The 22,286-nt window shown below is 32.0% G+C and overlaps 3 protein-coding genes across 7 annotated transcripts in view; 2 read left to right on the top strand and 1 right to left on the bottom strand.

Annotated features, from left to right (window-relative positions):
• Nucleotides 1-4,436, top strand: part of LOC148620912 (uncharacterized) — a 46,048-nt gene extending 41,612 nt beyond the window's left edge. Inside the window, exon 19 of the mRNA XM_088574783.1 lies at nt 314-4,436. Coding sequence (XP_088430909.1) covers nt 314-496 — 183 coding nt within the window. The 3' untranslated portion in view covers nt 497-4,436. The remainder of the gene's footprint in view (nt 1-313) is intronic.
• A 506-nt stretch (nt 4,437-4,942) lies between these two features.
• On the bottom strand, nt 4,943-12,386 carry LOC148620911 (uncharacterized). 3 transcript variants are annotated; one of them, XM_088574787.1, is made up of 2 exons: nt 12,256-12,386; nt 4,943-5,880 (listed from the first exon to the last, which is right to left on the bottom strand). In XM_088574787.1, exon 2 carries the CDS (start codon nt 5,826-5,828, stop codon nt 5,493-5,495), a length of 336 nt encoding a protein of 111 aa, XP_088430913.1. In that variant the 5' UTR covers nt 5,829-5,880; nt 12,256-12,386; the 3' UTR covers nt 4,943-5,492. The 3 variants fall into 3 exon arrangements, with proteins under 3 accessions (XP_088430913.1, XP_088430914.1, XP_088430915.1); XM_088574788.1 differs by having other exon boundaries at nt 12,351-12,386; XM_088574789.1 differs by lacking the exon at nt 12,256-12,386 and adding an exon at nt 7,868-7,954.
• Nucleotides 12,038-22,262, top strand: LOC148620910 (uncharacterized). Of its 3 annotated transcripts, none has more exons than XM_088574784.1 (4): nt 12,038-12,162; nt 14,014-14,235; nt 15,202-15,234; nt 17,743-22,262. In XM_088574784.1, the coding sequence occupies exons 2-4, from the start codon at nt 14,046-14,048 to the stop codon at nt 18,675-18,677; spliced, it is 1,158 nt and encodes a 385-aa protein (XP_088430910.1). In that variant the 5' UTR covers nt 12,038-12,162; nt 14,014-14,045; the 3' UTR covers nt 18,678-22,262. The 3 variants fall into 3 exon arrangements, with proteins under 3 accessions (XP_088430910.1, XP_088430912.1, XP_088430911.1); XM_088574785.1 differs by lacking the exon at nt 12,038-12,162 and adding an exon at nt 12,278-12,398; XM_088574786.1 differs by lacking the exon at nt 15,202-15,234.
• Nucleotides 22,263-22,286: the final 24 nt, after the last annotated feature.

Here is a 22,286-nt window from a genome sequence, read left to right as displayed (position 1 = left end):
ATATATAAGTCACACTGTGAATTGCATGTATATTTCAAGTAATCAAATTGTTCTTGGATTGATTTTTTATGCATATTAGGCCAACTTAGAATAATTTCTCAGTTCTCAGGCCCAGCTTTTCATCTCAGTTAAGGTGCCTCATTACCAAGTTTCATTGAGATATCCAAAAAATAAAAACAAAGCAGCACCTCTTTTATCATTTTTATCTAAGGCCCCTCATCCATTTGCTTGCAATAAATTATCTGTTATTTAGTTGAATTACTGTACTACTTGTAGTTACATTTATTTTTGGCTGAATACTTGTCTTTTATAGAAACCACAATCAGTGTCAGAAAAAGACTGGTCAGTACTGAGTGACAGAGAATCACAACCAGACCAGATTGGTCAGTCAGTCGGGAATATAATAACAAACTTGGTTACCATGGAGACCCCTAGTAACACTGAGGGTAGTCCTAATACACAACTGAGGAAAATGAGTACTGTTTTGTTGCCTTAAATTGTATTTTTTTCGTTATCTGCTAGCCGACTTTAATATCTCTTAATGTGCAATTTTCTATATCAATTTATACTGATTTATATTTCTATTATAAAAGAAGTTGATTGTTTGAAGAAAATTAGGTCTTCAGAATAAGAGTTATTTTGTTTGGCACAATCATTTTGCAGCATTATTACTACCATTCATCCATCCTTCTATGAATCACTTTTGAACCAATGTTCTTCAAGTGATTTTACCAGACATACTTTGTACTTTGTCCTATTTGAAAATTTGACCAGACATACTTAGTACTTTGTCCTGTTGAAACTTTGAACCCTGTTGATTTTCACATTACCAGGTCAAAGATTAATGTCACAATGGCAGATTTTTTACTTAGTGTGGGGTGCGATGTAGTGTTCTGTTGGTTTTGTTACCATATTTTGCTCACCAGATGACAAAGGTGTAAAATATGAAATGGTTTGTGAATTAAGCTTTTGACTGTTACAACAGTGTTCACCATGTACTTGTGGATCATTAAGGTGTATCCATCTGCACCATGAGAACCGATTTATTCATCGTGTCAAAGTTTTCCTTTTTTCTTTTGTCTACCCTGGAAGTGACATTTTATGGGCAACTTGGAGGGTGTTTTTAGAAAAACAGAGGATGATTATCTCACCTCGGCACCTGGTCCATACTCCCATTTTTTAGGGGAGTCTAGGTTGTTCATTTATTTTGTTTCTTTGTACATGTTATTTTAGTTATCTCATGTTCTTCACGTACGTGTCTATTTTCTTGTTGTTTCTTTATCCTTGGAATATATTATTTTGATGTCCTCTCGAATCTTGATTCCATTGATTACTTTTCTATAACTTATGGTTCTCTGAGAGTACAAAATAATTAAAAGATAAATAGTAAAATATTGGATTCTTTTGTTTAAGTTATTTATATTACTGTATGTGCATTGTTGGAGCATTAAGTAGCACTCCAGCTAAGAATCATGCAAAATGTGATTCATGGGTAAAAAGCCTACATATTTTTATTTTTGATATTTTGTGTGAATTGCCATATTAAACAGAAATTAACATTCAGTTTTTCATGTAACCGGTGTTCTTAGGAGATAAAAATTATATAGAATGCATTGTAGATTTCAAAATTAAGGGAGATAAATCTGTCAATGACACCCAAATACAATAGAATCTATTGGATTTTCAATGTCAGTTATCTCCTAAGAGCAGGCAGATTTGAATGAATAATTACACATTACATAGTATAGACCCAAAAAACAACTTAGTTACAAAAATAAAAATATGTAGCCTTTTTTGAGGTGTATCACATTTTTCAGATTTTGCATGATTCTTACAAAGACAGTTACTTAAATTGTAACATATTTATGACGAAAAAAAGTATTATTATGCACTCTCAGTTCTCTTGCTTGTTTGTATACTACATTGTGTTTGTCATGGTGGCTTCATAGGCTATTTATATGACTGCAAAAAAAATTGTTGATATATAATGTTATGTTGCAGTTGTGGATGTCATCGTCTGAGAACACTTTTCTGTGTGATAACTTTAGTTGGGGTTGACCAGTTGCTCTGAAATTTCGTTTTGATTTTACTTACTACTAAAGAAATGTTCCTTATTAATTTGGACTGTGTGGCCTCTACATTTAAAATAAAGGACCTTAAAGGGTAAAAATAGGTGTTTTATTATAACTAATGTAGAATGTTTTTTTTTTTTTATCCAATTTTAATTAGTCTTTTTTTTATTGTGTTCCTTATTTAATTCAAGGAAACTATTGTAACAAGCAGATTTTATGTGTTTTTGACTGTTTTCAAGTTATTGGGAGTCAAAATTGGGCCACAACCAAAAAATTCAACTTCTTTATTTTTGGTCCAATTCTTAATTTTTTTTATTGGAATCCTCATAACAATCACTGCCTGCACTTTTAAATCAGATTTCAGATATCTCATATGGTTTTTTGAATTATAAGGGGGTCAAAGGGGCTACACCTAAACAAATTTTTTAAATTTTTGGTCTGATTTCAAATAAAAAAATTTATTGGAATCGTTCTAAAAATCCCAGCCTGTATTTATCAATCAGTTTTCAGGTATTGCTTACGATTTTTTAGTTAAATGTTGTCAAAGGGGCCACAACTTTTTTATTTTTGGTAAGATTTTGAAAAATTTTAATTTTGGGATAGTTTACCAGTTTAAGTGTCATACCATTATTTTTGGGCAAACCGTTGCCCTTTGTTGACAGGGCAGATGACATTGGTATGTTGTTTATTTATATTCAAGAAAACAAAACATAATGTATATTAACAGTTTACCCCTATGATTTCAACAAATTTTCTACAAATAATGATTGTAAATTAAGCTCTAAGAATTATGAATCTCTCCATAACGCCTATGTTAAAATGACACACAAAGTTCAAAATTTTAAGACTCATTTCTATAAAATACAACTAAAACTAAAGCTAACATAAACAGGTCTGTAATAAGTATCATTGTTGAGGAACTATTAATTGTAATTCAGCTGTCAAAACAAAACCAAAGTCTAAAGGAACTTTGTGTACCAAATCTTCATGAAACCCACCATAACATGAAATTGATACCCAAAAATTAGTTGTATTTTTTAAAAAGGGCTTGAGTGTTGTTTTCTGGGTACACTGATTGCAGTAAGTGTTAGAATTAATTGTTGTTTTTTATTTGTATTTTTGTTAGAAATTTACATTTGTATTTGTATTTTAAATTCTGTATTCATGCACTTTTTAGCTCACCTGGCCAAAGGCCATTTGAGCTATTGCCATCACTTGGCGTCCATCGTCGTCATTGACCGTCGTCGTAGTTAACAATTATACAAAACTCTTCTCCTTTGAAACTACTTGACTAATTAGAACCAAACTTGGTATGAGTGTTCCTTGGGGTATCCTGCATAGAACTGATATGGGGATTTTTGATTCGTCAAAAAACATGGCAGCTGTTACTAAAAATAGAACATAGGGGTCAGACAGTAGTTTTTCACATATATCTCCAAAACTGTAAGGTTTAGCTGAATTCTGACATCAGGTAAAAGTGTTCAGCATGATGAGATCTATCTCTGGTCAAATTTCGGTTTTAATCTGTTAAGCCATGTTGGCGTTATTGCCCTTTTTCAATGATTTTTGCTATTTTTAATGTTATTTCTTTCAAAAATCTTCTCCTCTGACACTACTTGACCAATTAAAACCAAACTTGGTATGAATGTCCCTTTGGGTATACTGCATAGAACTGTTGTGGGGATTTTTGATTTGTTGAAAAACATGGCCACCGTTACTAAAAATAGAATATAGAGGTCAGACAGTAGTTTTTCACATATATCTCCAAAACAGTTAAGTTTATCCAAATTCTTTCAGTAGCTGAAATGATCCATATTATTAGGACTACAAAAATCTGCAGACTCCATGCAAAAGTTATTGTCCTTGAAAGGGGAAAATGACTTTTTTTTTAAAAGTTTTCAGTCAATATCTTGAAAACTATGATAGGTTAAAAGAAACTTTCAATTGTTGAAAAGATCTTGTGATAGTCCTACCAAAGACTTCTTGAGTCGAAATTGTTGGACATCTTCTTGTTTAATTTATTGCCTTTGAAAGGCAAAATTCAACAAGGTGAGCGATTCAGGCTCCTGGGAGCCTCTTGTTGTTTTAATAATTTTGAACAAATTTTTTTTTATATAATTGATCCTTTGTTGTATATGATTAATAGTAATAATGAATTTAATACAAATTATTTGTAAATTATTTACACTATTTCACTTTTATTTGTTAAAAATTGTAATGCAAATAATTTTGATAATATATGTATGTTAAACTTATCAAATACTTTTAATTTAGTGTTGCATACATCTTTTACTTTTCTGCTTTTATATTCAATTTTATACTTTTCAGCTTTTATATTAAATTTTTCTTGTTAAGTATTGTTAATATTTGTTGTATTTTATCATTGTTTTGTCATTTCCACTATTTATGATGATCTTTCTTTCATGATCTTTGTTTTTTTGAATATGTAGATCTCTATCCAAAAATGGAGTATATATTTATTCAATCTGTTTGTCTGACTGTCTTACCGTAAAGATTATGAATACATGTAAAACATACCAAGTGAAGGTCTGTTGGACTTGGATCTATATGAATTGTGCATTCGTAGACATATAATGTTTTATAAGATCCTGAAAACACCTTGGCGTACCAGATTCTGACAAATATATTTATGGTTGTATTTATGGAAGAAATCTCCCATTTGTTCGGTAGCTCACCTGGCCTGTAAGGTCATGCAATCTTTTGTCATCACTTGGCATCTGTTGTCATCATTAACTGTCATTCGTCGTTAAAGCAGCAGCCTGGGTATATAAGGGTTGCATCCCTTGCTTTTCAAAAATCTTATTGTAACTGGCAGGGTTAAGATCAGAGAATATAATTTTAGAATATCATGAGCTAGAAACAGATTTTATTGACAATCTTTGTCTCAAATGTTTCTACCTTAACAATAAACAAATTGTGAAAACATATTTGCTATTTGATCAAAATTCCTTGAGAAATTACATTTGAAAAATCTGAAGTGGACACAATTTGTACAGATTTTGAATTCAGTGGGAGGAGCTTGGTATCAGCTGTTTTTGTTTGTAAACAAGTGCACATGCAAGTTAGTGGTTACAGGCATGCTTCACATACCTTGTTAGCAGTACATGTAATTTTCACCTTATTCCAACAAATTAATACTGATATCAAAATCCATTAACACATATCCAAAGAATAGAATATGTCAACAAATAAGTTGTTACACATAAATCAATCTATTCTAATATACTGCAAGTGAAAATTCGTTCTAAATAACAGAGTTTCATATTTAGCACTCTAGCAATTTTCAGTACCATCTGTGCCCCATGTATGGCTTTGACTTAAGATTTGGATAAAGTTCTCTCACAAGATTTAAAACACAGATAGGCATTACCTCTCTCCTCACAACCACTACTGAGTCATCTACTCTATCTCTATTAAGAAGACTTTTTTTTCTGAGGTACTGCTCATGACTCCAGGCTCTTCATTCTGCATCATTCTCCAAAATAGTTTGTATTTGGTTTTCCTAATAGCACTATTTCTAATGTGAGCCATTTGCCCTTCACCTAGCCAACTTTGCCTGTTTATAGTTACACATGGAGTACAAAAACATTCCAAACACACATCCCAATCTACTTCATGCTGAATGTCTTCCTGATGGTTTGGCCCACTTTCAAAAGTTTGCAGGTCAACTTGTTCTTCTTCAGACTCATTTCTGTTGGTGTTTTCAGCTGGTTCTTCAATACAGCAATTTGTCATTTTATCCCAATCCTCAAAACATTGCAACAATCAATCAGATGGGAGGATATACCTGTCAAAGATAAAATATTTCAAAAGGTAATGATGATCCTTACAAAATACATCAATTAATATAAATAAAATGCATTACTATAAATTCCTTGATGGCCCCATGTTTTAGTGGGAAATTTGTAAATGTCACAGTTTGGAGGGAAATTTTGAATAAATGAAAATAAATGTATCATCATGGAAGCACTACCTCTTCAGAATATCAATATAAATAATGAAAATAATCAACGACAGAAAAAAGGAAATACGCCAAAGATAATTTTGAAAGTGCCAAGAGGAGAAATATTGCCAGAAAAGATAAAGCAAAACCTATTGATGAAAAAATTAATTTTACATGTGAATCAATTGATGAAAAATATATATATATATATAATGGCCAATGACATCAAGTGTGCCATGGGTGGTGGAAATCCTAATAGAACAACAAATAAAGACATGCTTTTGGAAGTATTTTCTTTTTGTATGAGAAATAAACTAACACAAAAGTTGGATCCTGAGAACCAAAATGATGAGGAGGATGTTCCATTTTTAGACTGTTTGTTTACAGCTTGTGATATTGATGCATCCCAACAACAGCTTTTTATAACTGGTGAAAAGTCTATAGAAAACCTCATTCAGAGAGTAACACAGGAAAATCTGCAAGAGCAATTTATTTGTCAAATCAACTGATATAAAAGGATATGTTGGAGTTTGTAAACTTAGATGTGAAGACAAACAACATGATCTACTTTGGTCTTCTTCATCCTACCTTGGTGACAAATTTCTTTGTAACGTTCGGATGGCTCATGGATTTTATGTCTCTGGTATTTTACCAAATCCGTATTCACGATTCTGTTAGGCCTCAAATATTGGATGTTGGAGAAATTACCCTAAATGGAATATTTCAGTGGTAGAAGGTTTAGTAAATGAGTCATGTAAAACAGCACTTCTCGAAGAAATTGCTTCCTATGAAGAACTTCAGGACGGCACTGACATTGTTACTGATGCTAGGCATGGAACTAGGAAGAACTCCATGTTTACTGATGTTGTATGTCTTAGTTCTAGAACTCACAAAGTGTTACATTTCGAAACTATTTCTAAAGTTGATTGTCCAAGTGCACAGAAACACGAACTGATTGGAACAGAAAGAATATATGAGTATTTTAACAATTAACATGATGAGTATGAAGTAAAAATCTGTGTTCATTTTCATGACAGAAATACAAGTGTGAACAAATTCATAAGGAGCAATGGAATGGATACTAAATCTACAAATGATACTTGTTGGCATGCAACAAAAAACATTGCAAAGGAAATTAAATCAATTTGCACAGGGCCAAAGTACAGAGAGGGCAAACTTGGCATCCTGAGTTAGCAGATAAAAGTGCCAGTATCAAGACTCACATTTACTGGGCAATGAAAAGTTGTAATCAAGATCCTACAAAATTTAAATTAAGTATACTAAATATTGTAGAACATTATAAAAATAATCATGAACACTGCAGTGAATTATCAAGATGTAAAACAGAACTGAAGTATGAGCCATCAAAAGATGTCTGATCCAAAGGCAGAAATGTTACTTGGACGAGCGTTAATGAACACTCAAGTGTATAAATCACCTGTAGATTATATTCACTACATGGACAGTTATTATGTTGAAAGCTTCAACAATGCAATATCGCAGTATCATGACAAAAGGATAAACTTTTCCAAGCAAGATTATGTACTACGAACAAATATAGCTATCTTAGATTGGAATGAACACGTGAATAGGGAAGCAACATCAACAAAAACTGTGCAAGATGCTAAAAATCCAAGGCGACAAGTAGATATAAAAGTGCTAAAAAGAAAGGCATATAACATGTGGTCAGAAATATGGTGTAAACTAGTAAAAGCATATCTAGATTAATAAAATTGGAAAGGCATTATTCATTTTTCAATTGAAAATGTGATTTAGAACTATTTCTTTATGTAGCAAATAATAATTCTAAAAGTGGTCTGCATATATTTACCTAGATAGACTACCAATTCAACCAATGAGTGTTTGGAACGTATGCAAAAATAGTCCTACGCAGAAATTACCCCTGTTCCTCATAGTGTTGTGAAAAAAGTTCTCATCTCATTTACAAAATTTAAACAGTTTCTGAAAGGAAAAACATTTCTGTACATTTTATAGGTGCATTTTGCTTCTTGTGATGTGAAGCCTAATCTCCATAATGATTTCTAAATATACCCCTATCTTGTGAAAACACTGGGATTTCCCATGCTATTTATAGACACTTCACTTCCAGTGACTAGTACTGCACTGCAAGTCTGCTAACCCCACATGTCATTCTGTGGATTGTGAGATGACATATGTAGAATCATGCTGATATATAGTCCTCTGCAGGTTAAAGTTAAGGTAAAGTCCACAGAAACCATTGAATATTGTGAAATTAGCATAGAAGCCTATGGGAAGTGGAATTAGTGGTTTCTAGCCTAGATAACCACACATGCATTTGTTTTTATTTTATACACAGCTGTTTGTTTAAGTACCGCCCATATGTCCTTATCTAATAAAACTTATTTGCGCATGTTCCCCGATCAGGCTGATTGGATGTTGCTGGTTTAAATCTATTTATAATCTTCTCCTCTGAAACCAATGGACATAATTTGATAAAACTTGGTGATAATCATCCTTGGTAGGTCTACTCCGAAAGTTTATATCCCATATGGTCCCTCGCCAAAAAACATGGCCACTGTTATTAAAAATAGATCATAGGGGTATCACCATATATTTTTGTTTATATCTCAAAAACCATGACAGATAGAAGAAACCTGAGATGTCTTAGGCTTTTTGACTTGAAGAGATCTATCTATCCTGAATTTTCAAGATTATCAATTTACTAATTTTGGAGTTATAACCCACCCATTTTTTGCTAATTTTACCTATTTTGGCAGTTTAAGCCTATTATTTATAAAACTAAAGCAGATTGATGAGGAATTAAAATTGATCAAGTGTTCAGCATTTCAATATCTATTTTTGGCACAAATTTCAGAAAAAATTGTTTACATTTCTTGGAATTATTGCCATCAAAAGTGTCATTTTGACCATTTTCCTTGTTTTTGCCTGCTAAAACAATAGCAGATTAATGATTTATGTAAATTTAAAGCATATGTACTGGTATGTAAAAAATCTGTTGTTTTTTTGTTTTGTTTTTTTTTTATGATTTTTTGCACTTTTAGCATGTTATTCAGATAACATTAGTAGAATGATGATTAATGTTTAAATGTTCAGTATCGTGACAAATATCATCTGTGCAAATTTGATCAAAGGTGTTTGACCATTTTAAGGTTCTGCATGTATTCAACTTTTTATTGCTATTAAACCATATAAGTGATTCAGGCTCCTGGGAGCCTCTTGTTTTACTGTATTCCAAGTTTTCTTTTCAGACAGTGATTTTTATTGGTACATAGAAGCTATCATGCAAATTATGGTTTACATAAGATTATTAATACACTAAAACACATGATACACCCATCCTCTTTTTAAGTGATGAAAGAAAAAGAAAAATGAAGAGCTTTTGTCAGTGATGTCAGGCATTTAGTTTAATAATAATAAGCCCCTCTAATTTCTGTTTATTTTGTGAACAGAAAAAGTAAAAAATATACATGGTATAATTTTGATTAGACTGGATGTTTCTAAACATATGCAAGGTCTTATTTAATGAGACTGGTCAAATATTGTGTAAATTAATTATCTAAACCCTTTAAAACATTTTGAGAGTAATTGTATGACATGTAAGTGCAAAGACAAATTTATACCCATGTACCTCAGTACATTAGTCACATAACTTTATAAGTTTGACTTGACAATATTGTTACCAAGCTAATTGTGAATTGTCCTCAAAAATATCATTAAATCATTTTGTTTCCATATTTGAGTTATTATGTGTGTTCTCTGACTTGCTATTTATTGCTGTTTAAACTATGTCTAGTTTTCATCTAGAAGAAAACTAGGCAATAGTTTAAATAGTAATAAATAGCAAGCAGACATGTCAGAGAACACGCATAATAAGTCAAATGATTTAATGATATTTTTGAGGAAAATTTTTTTTTAAATCCTGGTCCCAAGTGATGGAAATAACTAATTGCAAGTTATCATTTGGAAATAAAAATGTGTTTAACTTAGGAATGGATTTCATTCCTAATTGACATTGGTACAATTGGCTAATTTGCTCATACTTTGTTCTTATGTAGCAAACATGGATCCAAATAGGGGCCTGGTCCCCCTTATGATTTAAAATTTTGATATTTTATATAGAGAATTGCCAGAATCACTGTAACAGGTCTCCATTTTAACTTGTCAGTGCCCCAACTTTTTCTGAATTTCTGGATCAGCTATTTTATTGATGCCTTTTTTCACATGCTTTGGGTTCTTTGGATGCAGTATGCCAACATAGAGCCTTGGAATGATCTGAACATAGCATGTGGAAATACTTTTGGCAGTACTCATTAAAAAGTTTGATTAAAGATCCATTAAAATAAATTAAGTGTGAATGCAATATGCAATGTAGATCCAAGAAAAGGTTTATACAGTGAATTTGGTCTAAACCAATGGGTAGATTTAGAGATTCAACTACCGTATTTATAAAGAGTTGGGGTGTTATGATTCAGAAATTAAAAAAAGGGTGGGGTCTAGGCTATACTTTTCTTATTTTTGCTCAAGTAACAAAATTTTGAAACAAACTTTTCTAACAAAAGGGGAGTTATGACTTCTCCCTGGGTCTGGATCTGAGTCTAGAGCCTTATTAAAATACCTATGCTGTGTCTTGTTATATTAGTTTGTATGCCTCATGAATGAAACCATAAAACCAGACATGATATATTGACCCCTTATTTGGACATCCCCTACTGTATATACAAAACAATTGTCTGAACTTTCTTTGACCCTGCAATCTACCTCTTTAGCTTACCTGGGCCATGTCACCTATTGCCTCACTTGGCTTCTGTTAAATGCTGTCTTTATTCCAGACAATAACGGGTTATAAGTGTATGGATCTTTTTGAAATTATACCAAAAGGTGTTATACCACATAAGGAAAGCTGATTTTTAGAGTTGTGACTTGAACCGTTAAGGAATTAGTAGCCAAAAAGGGGACAGCAATACACATTTTCATGATATCCAGACAGTTAGGTGATCATTTGTAAATGGGACTCAATGAAATTGTACAACAAAAAAATAGCAGTGATTGATTATAGTGGTTGTGAGTTGATTTTTTAGGATATAGGGACCAAGAAGTAGCCAGAAACAATTATATTTAGACAAAAACTTGACATCTCTTTGAAACCGTACCACAATGCGCCATGCCACAAAAGGAAGACTTGCATTGATATTTTTGGTTGTGACTTTAACCGTCCATTAATTAGGGGCCAGGCACAAGCATTTTTGTGATATCTTGACATTCTGACCATCACTTGACTAAAATTGAATGGATCTCTGTAAAATTGTACTTCTAAGTGCCATACATTTGTACCTCCAAAGGAAGGCTGGAATTTATTTTTGGGGTCGTTTATGGAATCATTTATAAATAAAGGGCCAAAAAGGGCACTTTGATTCTGGTAAAAATTTTTATTTGTCAAATATTTAAATTGATTTATCATATCATATAATATATATAATACATTGTTGTTAACAATTTCTTTCTCCTATCAAGCCCCACCCCCCCCCCACCCCCTCCACACACACACAATGACACACATATTTAAGTAGGACTCCAGCTAAGGATTATGCAAAATGTGATTCATGGGTAAAAAGCCTACATATTTTTATTTTTGATATTTGGTTTGAAATGTCATAGTAAACAGAAATTAACATGTGGTTTTTCATCTAACCTGTGCTCTTAGGAGATAAAAATTACATAGAATGCACTGTAGATTTCAAAATTAAGGGAGTAACTGTAAATGGCACTCTAATACAATAGAATCTATTGGATTTTCAATGTGAATTATCTCCTATGAGCAGGCAGATTTGTATGAATAATAACATATTTCATAGTATAGACCCATAAAACAACCTAATTACAAAAATAAAAATATGTAGCCTTTTTTTTGGGGGGGGGATATCACATTTTTCAGATTTTGCATGATTCTTACAAAGACAGCTACTTTAATTTCAATATAGGTCCTATCCAGTGAAATCCGGAATAAACCAATAAGCGGTCGGCTCAAATACACACACCGTCTTTATACAAAAGGTCAAGGTCAATATCATTACGACAAACATTGAATCTGCTCTACAGTCTCTGTAAAAATAAGTTTTTGAAAAGGTATGTGAAAGTCTCTTGTTTTGTTTGACGGTATAAAATACGTTTTGTGTTTTAAGTTTTTATATTCCAGAAGGATAGAACAAAATAACTGACCTAGATTTATCTGCCTTAATCAAGATTAGACTCCCAGCTGATCATGATTTGTGAAACAGTAATAGGGGATTTCTTCATAAACTACATTTCCTCACCCTTTCTCGCACTCCTTAAGTTACTGACGATTTCGATTTATAAATTTGGTAAGAAAATACCTCTGTTTTATGGTATTGCATCACCTTTGTATATACTATGGAAACCTCCCCCTTTTTACTTGAGCTACATCTGTACATCTACATGTACGTAAATTACATATTAGTTATGCAAAGTCCCTTATGTAAAAGATATTTAGATCTCATGAAAGATAAGCAAATTTCTTAGAAGACAAAAGTTTTAAAACCAATTAAAATGAACCAAGAGGAGAGTCGTAGGGTAAGAGGAAATTAAGTCCTATAAGTATGTCGAAACATTTTTGTAAGTTATACAGAATTTTACTGGAGCTCCTTGGAGTGGGGTCTCCTTTTCAGATTCATGGGATCTACCACTGAGACTCCCCAACACCTGAAATTTGATTTGATGCTCGTCAGGAGATATTGGTACATGTATTTGTATATGTACACAAAATTGCTTCAAGCTCCTCTTCAACATACATGTATCATCAGGCCTGTGGTTTTTATTAGACCAATAGAACTTATTATGGTACATGTATATGGCCTTGTTGTCTGTGTTTTTGTCTTCCTCCATAGACACTTGGTTTTCATGCAGTCATTTTAATATTAGTTTGTTGATCTTCATAAAATTTTACAAGGTTCCAAACCACAAAAAAGAAATATACATGTAGAAGATTTAGATTTTTGGGGTTATAGCCCATATGAAATTGCCCCCAACTGTTTTTGAATCACGACACCTAAAACAAGAATTTCATAACTGCATTGAAAGCATACAGATGTCTGTATATACTATATTTCACCAAGGTCAGACGTGTAGATTTTGGGATATACAAAATGTAAGACTAGAGCTGTTTAGGATTGAAGGGTGGAAAAAGGGATTAGAAACAGGCATTTTCATGATTACTAGACAATAACTTCACTATAAGATAAGTAAAAGGATCACATCGAAATTGTGCCAAAGTGTGCCACACCATCAAAAGAAAGGTTGAATTGTGAGTTGAACCAATTAATTTTCCTGATTTCTAAATGATACACAATGTATGGTACACAAAGTAACTTTAGTAAAAGGGAAAGGATCATTGTCTTTTTGAAATTGTACTGGGTCACAAAGTTTCATACATTTGTACCTGTCAAGAAGGTTAGGATTTGTTTGGTAGGTTGTGACTTGAACTGTTTACAAATTAGGGCTCATTTTGACTATGATCAAATTCTTTTTGTATCACAATCAAAAACCATTTTGCTCTGAACAGTAAATTTCATAATGAACAAAAAAGCTACCAGTAAGACTATATATAATATCATGGAATACATATTTACCCCAACATTTACAGAACTTGAGGCCATACAGTAACTACAGGTTAATTTAATATAGTGAAATAAATGATGTTAAAAAAAGTTATACCAGTACAAATGTAGTTAATCTTTACTACATAATGTACTATATTACTATTTTTGTTATTTAATACATATTAAATTACTAGACTAAATCCTGTGTGAGTAGGAAGAGATTAAGATGCATATAACTACCATGTACATGAATCTAAATTGTATATTGTGTAATGAATTTTCTAATAAATACAAGATTATTTGATGTAATTAATTGACCTGGATATTTTTGACACTTTATTTCCTGTTTTACTATTTTTAGCATGCTTGATGTGTAATATCAGGTAACGAGGTATGGAAAATCTTGAAGAAGCAGCACTACCTTCAGGTAGCATCCCTACATTTAAGATTAAAAATCTTGCTACTGCTGATACCCAGGACGAGGGAGCTGCTAATCAAGGGGGTTACAGTTATATACCAAGAACTTTTAATTTATTTTCTTGGTTTGGAAGATTTGCCAATATAATTCCAGAAGAAACTGATGGTAAGTTTGTTGGTAGTCATGTATCTTTGTATTGATTTGTTCAGTAATTCAATTTCTGCATAAATTTACAATGCGTGCAATATAAAATTTATGAAATATTCAATTTAATATGGACTCGGTCAAATTAAAATTAGACCATGCATACTATTCCATTAAATGTGCTTTCATTCCCAAGGAAAATGAAATTGAAAGGGTTAATCTTAATAAGAATGAAAGCATTATATGTTATTAAAGGTCAAACATCTTGCTTTGAATTACCGTACAAATAATTACATTGTGTATGTTACAGGTACACGAATCATAACATTCTATTTTTATACTTTGTATGTACTAATATGTATAATGTACATATACAATATGTACATTATGTACACATGGAAATAAGGAACTGTGATTTTAATATTTCAAGAAAATGATATGAAAAATGTTTGAAAATACAGCATTCTAGTGATGTTCATAGAGAGCATACTAGGGAGCACAATGTATGACGCTGCAGTACATTAAATTCAAAAAGTAATCAAGGGAACCAAGATTTGAGTGGAAATCAAAAGTTTATATAATAAGGAGATAGACTAGATAGGGAAAACAGACATACGCAACAAAGAACATGAAATAACCAAAATAACACATACAAAGAAACAAAAGTAAATGAGCAACTCGGGCTCCATTAAAAACTGGGTGCATGGACCAGGTGCATTAGTAGGGTAAGCATCCTCTGTTTCCTAGAAACACACACCGAGTTGCTCATAAAATGTCTAGTCTGGATTAAGAGGAAAGGAAGGCTGACACAGTGAACAAATTGGTTTTCATGGATGGATACATTGTAACACTGTGTGTACATGCTTTATGTAGAGAGCTAATGAAAAATATGAAAGGTATTTTATTGGCATATCTTTCCCATATATGTATAGAAAGTATTCAAAATACATATTTGATGATTTATACTCTTGGGAAATGATTGTGTAGGTAAATCAGACAAGAATTATGCATCCAAAAAGAGTAAGTATGCAGTATACACACCTGGTTTTCAGTTGAATGTTTCCCACTGCTTATGCTTTTCCAAGACACCTAGGTCATTTTCTGAATGCTACTTACTTGTGTTAATTGAAGTGAAATGAGAAATGTAAGGGTTGTTTTACTGATTTGCTAACACATTTATTTTCCTACTGCTTTGGGGAAGGGCCTGTGGCCCATGGAATTGGGAAAAACAGCGTAAAACTTCTGACTGGGAAGTAATCTATATAGAGGGAATTTTGTACATCTTTCAAATCTTCATTTTAATCATGTAAAAATCTTGAGATAATGTTTTAAGTCTAAATTGGAAATTTCATGATAAATTTTGGGAATTTGGAGCGTATATTTCTTTGGGAATGACACCCAAATGCAGACCTAAAATATGGAAAATCACTGTTAACATGTTTGTGCCCTGATAATATCAAGATTAACATGTACTAAAGTTAGTCCTTCAAAGCGATTGAAAAAGGGACAGATCTAGATATGGTGGAACACAACAGATGCATCAGCATATAAAGTAAATATAAAATAGTAAATACTTTCATAGATCACCAAAAAGTCTTCAACAAGTGTAAACACACCTTTCAGTATTTGCTCCGCATTTGGAGACTTCGGGGCAAAAGAAATATTTTTATACATTTTTTTTGCATGTAGGACAGATATAATCTAGTGATTGCTACTCAACACTGTTAGTTGATGTTGAATGGCTTTTATACATGACTATGCTTTGTGTTAGATAGAGTTAACTTTCTTGGAACCAAAGAAAACCAGAAGCCTTCATGTTTTCTATAGCAAATGCTTTTTTATTTCTCTGAACATATATATTATTCATTGAAATTTATGTACATACATACCTATTATTTTCTTCAAAATATGAATCAGTAGTAACTTAGTTTTTCTTTGATAGCATTGTTTCAAATTCTATACATAAGAGAGTAGATTTTATCTTGTAAAATGTTAGGATTTGATTCATTCTCACAAATCATTCATGTGTTTATTGTAACAGCACAAAGGGGTAAATACACTAACATGAGTTTCAGGCCATAATTTTTTGACAAAATTTCATCTTTCTATTTGAAATTTTCTATTAGCCTATTTTAAAGCTAAAATACAGTGTACTGTCTAATACTAATATACAGAAAATACAATCTGTTATGTCATAATTTAGTTACAAGAAGGGCACAAAGCTATGCTTCTACAAGATTTTCAAAGAATTTTCATAAAAATGAGAGGATTAGGGATAGTGTTTTAATTCAAGAATATAGAGCAACAAAATCTGTTGTCAGGAGTTGGGATGGTACAGAAGGCTGTTTTTGTATAAATATCTAAAAGTGCGACATATGCGCTCTATATTTTCTACATAAACTTGTCTTGTGAAATAAGCTATTTTGACATAATTCGGCTAAATTTTCTAATTTTGCTTTGATTTCATCAACAATTTTAGTGCAACACATTCATTAACAGCTATGAAACTTTGTTTCAAACAAAGTCACATATTCAACTAGTGAATTATGCAATTTTCAAATTTATTTGACACACTTTATTTTTTGGGGCTTGTTTTGATACTTTCTGAACAATGTTCAACATACTCCTGTCCCCGCCGACTCATTTCCATATGTTAATTTTGATACTTTTTGAACAATGTTCAACATACTCCTGTCCCCGCCGACTCATTTCCATATGTTAATTTTGATACTTTTTGAACAATGTTCAACATACTCCTGTCCCCGCCGACTCATTTCCATATGTTAATTTTGATACTTTTTGAACAATGTTCAACATACTCCTGTCCCCGCCGACTCATTTCCATATGTTAATTTTGATGTTCAACATACTTCTTTACCCACCGACTCATTTCCATATGTTCAGATGCCCTAAACATCCTATCATGTACAGTATCAGTACATTTTTTGTGCATTGAAGAATTTATTCAAATTTGTATATTAATTTTTCAATATTTGGAAGAAAAAAAAGGATTTTTGAAAATGATTTATCAGTGGTTTTATCCATGAAAATTACATAAATAATGCTTATAAAACAATAAACATGCACAAAACTTCTGAATAGATATTTTGTACTCAAAGTGAAGATCGAAAAGCTTTGTACAGATGTAATGTCAATGACCATTTTCTCCATTGATAACAAATTACTGTAAACTGTCTTATTTTCATGAGCAATTTATTTTCTCTATTTTCACAAGCTAGAAAAAAAATCACAAAAAGTAAATCACCACAAAAATCGCTTTATTAATATCAAATAAATGTTCAACAGAATGTTAGACAAGAAATTAATAGTAAAGATACTGAAGTGATATCCTGAAATGAGAAAATGGATATGATGAAGTAAATTGGTTTGCAGAACTGGTAAGTATTATTAATTCCTGAATTTAATGAGCATACACGTACATGTATGCATTGTATTATTGTAAAGCACTATCTCACAGTGTTATCTACAAGTTGTATATAATTATGTTTCTTCTATTTTTATTTTTAGAAGCGACAGATGATGCTTTCCACAGTGCCACACAAATAAGTATCAGTGTTCAATCTTCTGGGACTAATCCACCTTCTGCAATCACTAGCGAAGTAAAAAAACTTGGCTTAACAGCAGATGTCCAAAACAATTTAAGTAACTTCGAACCTCGTTGGGTTGAAGTTCAACCAAAATACAATTGTTATGGATCACGACGACATTCTATTGGTAAGAAAAAGACAGGAGTTGAGAAAGAGGTACTGGCAGCTCCAGTAAAAGGGAGTGCTGACAATGTAATTCAGAGTAAAGATGATCTTGATTTAGTGAAACAAACAACGTTACAGAGAATGGCTGAATTTCTTGATGACACTGGTGTAGATTTTAGTCAAATCGTTGATGTGCCAGAAACATCAGGCACTGACTCAGTGTTGCAAATGACACGGTCACCATTGATTAAAAGGGGAGGGCTATTTAGAAGGGATGACCCTCAAACATCTGAAGATATGATCACATTTGTACGTGGAGGAATATTTGGATCAAAGAAAGGGCTACGAAGGTCAAGTTCTACAAGTAAACTTCAAGCAATGAAGGAAGAAGAAAACAGAAAAATGGAACCTTATCATGGATCAAATTCCTCATCTTCAGATGTGTTTGAGTCTTCAAAAGAGCTAAATTTAGATCGACCAAAAAACTTAGGACATAGAAGATCAAGTTCAATGGGATCTCTTCAAAGGTTGAATACTACAGAGAATGATGAAGACAAAACAAGTGATGTTCATGGAGAGAAAATTTCAGAGAAATATAATTCAAAACAAAGTGGAGATGGAACAACTCCTCTTAAATCAGTAAAAGATCATATAACTAGTGTAGGCAAACAGACTGTATCATGGGCAACTACCTCAAAAGTACGGCAAAGCAAAAGAGAAAAACAGTTTTTTGCCCCAACATCATTTTAGATCTGTTATTTATTTGTACAGTACTTGCATGTCTATGTTATGGACTGAATCTCACTATATTAGTAGAACTTAAGAAAGAAAGAAAATTAGTTCATTTACTCACTAGCAGTGTGGTAGGCTAGTGTGGCTTTTTTTTTTCTGAAGAATGGACATTTGAAAAATGTATTAATCAAAACCAATGAATGTTCTTAAAGTTCCCTGACTTTGAAAATAATCTGCAAACAGTATAGATCAGAATTGCTACTGTCAAAGCATTATTTCTCACCAATGATTCATAAAAATAGAAAAATGAAAAAGAAAGTGCAACATGTTAATTTTTTTTAATAATCTCAAGCAGGTGTACAGTATGTTCCTTGGAAGATATATTATTTAATGTACAACTTAATGTGGAAAAAAAGATAAGAACTGGTGTACATTATTAAACTTCGGCTTTCTTGAAATAGCAAGTTATGTTATCTTTAGATAGTTGAGTTGCCTCCTATTCCCTTTACTCATACATGTATGTTACTTTTTTTGTAATAGTTTAAATGGAAAATTTAGGTTTATTACTGTCTTGAAAAAAAAATAACCTTAAACAATTACATTGTAGTTTTGGAAGGCAAAGCTTCATGGATTTGTATGATGAAAAAAGTTTAAAAGTCATATGAAAATCACTGAAAAATTATTGTGTTAAATGTTCTTCTTGTTTAAGGTTTTATTATATTCTGGTACATAAATAATGAAAAAAGGACTCATTCCAACCTTAAAAGGATGAATGTACATTATACTGGCTAAGATATGTAAGTATGGTATTTGTGACCTTTGATCTCCATTTGTTTATATACATTGTGTGTTCTTTAATTTATTTGACTGATTATGATTTTGATTAATTTATTCAAAATGTTTGCATGAATTAAGTTCCATCATTGTATAAATGTAAATATCAGTTTATTTTTCCTTTGGGTACCTCAACAGTTTTATATCATTATTGTGAATTTTTTTTTTTGGAACTTCTTAGATCACTTTACATATTTTTTCTCAAAAAGCAAAAAAAAACTTCAGTCATAGTATCAAATGGTCGTGTTTTGTAGAATATTTTATTTTTCCTTATCATTTTATATGACAGACATACTTGTATAATGGTATAGAGCTATCTGTCCACATCACTTTAAAATGTTTATGGATTTTAGATAAATTTTTGATAGAGTGCTTAATCTTCTTTGACTTTTTGTTGCTTCCTGATTCTTCATTTCCAAATTATTGGACTTTGAAGCAAAACAAGGGTTCTCTTTTCTTTTTTTTTTTTTTTGGTGGCCATTCTTCATTTCAAAGTCATGGGGATTTTGATGTTAAAAAGAGGGGAGGGCAAGTCATGTGTGCATTGACACTGTTGTTCAACTCTATTATTTTCTATGCTCAAATGGTTACTGTGAGCAAAAAATAAAATTGTCATTTAATATTTATGAAGAGTCTAAGGAAAGTTTATAATGAATTCTTCTATATAGCTGAATTATAGCTGATCTGATCCAAAAGAAAGAACATCCATTAGCTAGATCTTTTAATCGTAGTTTCTGCAATACAGATGACATATTATCATTAAACAGTCCCTGTTTCTAGGGTTCGACACATCTCATCTACCCAAAGAACTTGAGATGAAGGATACTACAGGCACTGTGAAGTCATTCTAATATCTTGACCTACACTTAGAGATTGATGGTGAAGGAAAATTATCGACCAAACTATATGACAAACACAATGACTTTTCATTCTGTATTGTCAACTTTCCTTTCATCTGTGGTAGCATCCCTTCAGCACCTGTGTATTGAGATCACACGTTAAGCCAGAGCTTGCTGTAACAGACTTCTTGTGTTGCACTAGACTACTTACAATTAGGCTTCTGGAACAGGGTTATGTTGCTACAAGAACACTACAGAAGTTTTCTGGTCGTCATCATGAACTTCTGTATCCATCTGCACCTTGAAGACTGATTTGTTTGAAGTGTCATAGTTTGCCTTTCTGCTTTCGTCTACCTGGACTTGACTTTTTATGAGCAACTGGGTGGGTGTTTCTAGAAAAGCAGAGGACCCTTATTCTACCGATGCACCTGGTTCATGCTCCCAGTTTTTAGTGGAGTTCATGTTGCTTATTAACTTATGTTACTTTGTATGTATTATTTTGGTTAATTCATGTTCTTTGTTGTGTTTTGTCTGGTCTTTGTTACTCTATTACATTCTTTTGATTTCCACTAGAATCTTGGTTCCCTTGATTAGTTTTTTCTAGAGCTGTTTAATTCAATACAGCTTGGTTTAGCCTTTCTTTTGGCTGACTCATTGATTAAATGTTGCTTGTTTACATTTTGTAAAAGAGGGAAATTAATGCAATAATTAATCATGAACATCCTGGGTGACAATAATGGATCAAGTCAGATATTGTTTCATTGCAGAAGTCAATATTATATATGATTTTAAGGTGCATTTGTACTTACATTGATATTGAAAACATTGAAACTTATTTTTATATTTTTAAAGAGCACTGATACTTCTTTACTTCTACTATATAATAGGTCGAATTTCTGTTTATCAGTACTAATGACACCAAGTCAGAATATAGCTTGCCAGACAATCTCTAGCATTGCTGAAGTATGACCTTCCTTTGCAAAAGTATCACCATTGCTTAAAAAATGTAACCTGATAACTTAGAAGTCAATGAATCAGTGTTGCTAAAAATATGAATTTTGTTTTAATATTATTTGTTTATGTTTGAAGGAATCTGATGTTGTGGATTTTATTAGGGTATATTTTCTAAAGAAACCAAGAGATTCTAAGTACAGTGACACCTGTCCAAACCAAATGCCTTTTGTTTGGCTAAACAGGTGTACAGTTAATTCAGGTAAGATGAAAGAACTTGAAAAAAGAATCTGATTAAGACATGACTTTGGTTTACTCAGGGTTTAGTATAGACAGGTTTCCAGTTTACTCAGAGTTTGGTATAGACAAGTTTCACTGTATTTTGTTTCTGTTGCTTAAGTATTTCCTGTCTAAGAATCAGGCAAAATGTGTGTAGGATGTGGCACATGAAGAAAAAAAAACATATTTTATTGCATTATCTAAGTATTCATACCTCATGACCTCCAGAAATAACCATCAAAGTGTTTGTAAAATTTGCCTTTTAAGATTTTGAATGCTCTAATTTAGATGAAATTCATTTTGGAAAAATGAGGACAAAATTTTCCAGCACTATTTCTTTATATAATCAGTCAAAAATAACTTCATCACAGATGCTCCAGGATAATTTTACATAGCTTTCCGGTTGCTTTCTGGATGTATTGAATATATTTCAGGTAAAAAAAGGCCAGCTTAAGAAAAATGATGCCCCACCAATTGCCTTATTCTTACACAGAATGGTACTTAATCATACTGACATTAAAATACATATCCTTCTTACTGTCATGTTTTGCTTCATTTTCATCAGAAATGTACTTTTCAAAAATTATGATTAAAAAATGTGATATTTATATCTTTGTGTTACTATTGAAACTTGAACATAGTGGATCATGCCTTTTGTGACTGCTTCTTGTTCTTTGTGTAATAAATGTTTAATTCATGACATATTGTTTTTTGTTTTTTTTGT

This window comes from Perna viridis, chromosome 3 (assembly GCF_037379345.1).
Source record: "Perna viridis isolate PV_CMFRI_1.1 ecotype Kerala chromosome 3, ASM3737934v1, whole genome shotgun sequence".
In the NCBI taxonomy this organism is placed as follows: domain Eukaryota; kingdom Metazoa; phylum Mollusca; class Bivalvia; order Mytilida; family Mytilidae; genus Perna; species Perna viridis.
Note: the sequence above shows the minus strand (reverse complement) of the source record. Positions and strands in the feature narration are given on the sequence as shown.

Excerpts from the sequence above, each read along its gene's own strand:
- LOC148620911 (XM_088574787.1), bottom strand. The coding sequence starts at position 5,828 with ATGACAAATTGCTGTATTGAAGAACCAGCTGAAAACACCAACAGAAAT.
- LOC148620910 (XM_088574784.1), top strand. The coding sequence starts at position 14,046 with ATGGAAAATCTTGAAGAAGCAGCACTACCTTCAGGTAGCATCCCTACA. Across the intron at positions 14,236-15,201 it reads AATTCCAGAAGAAACTGATG|GTAAATCAGACAAGAATTAT; the intron begins GTAAGTTTGTTG and ends ATGATTGTGTAG. Across the intron at positions 15,235-17,742 it reads GAATTATGCATCCAAAAAGA|AAGCGACAGATGATGCTTTC; the intron begins GTAAGTATGCAG and ends TTTTATTTTTAG.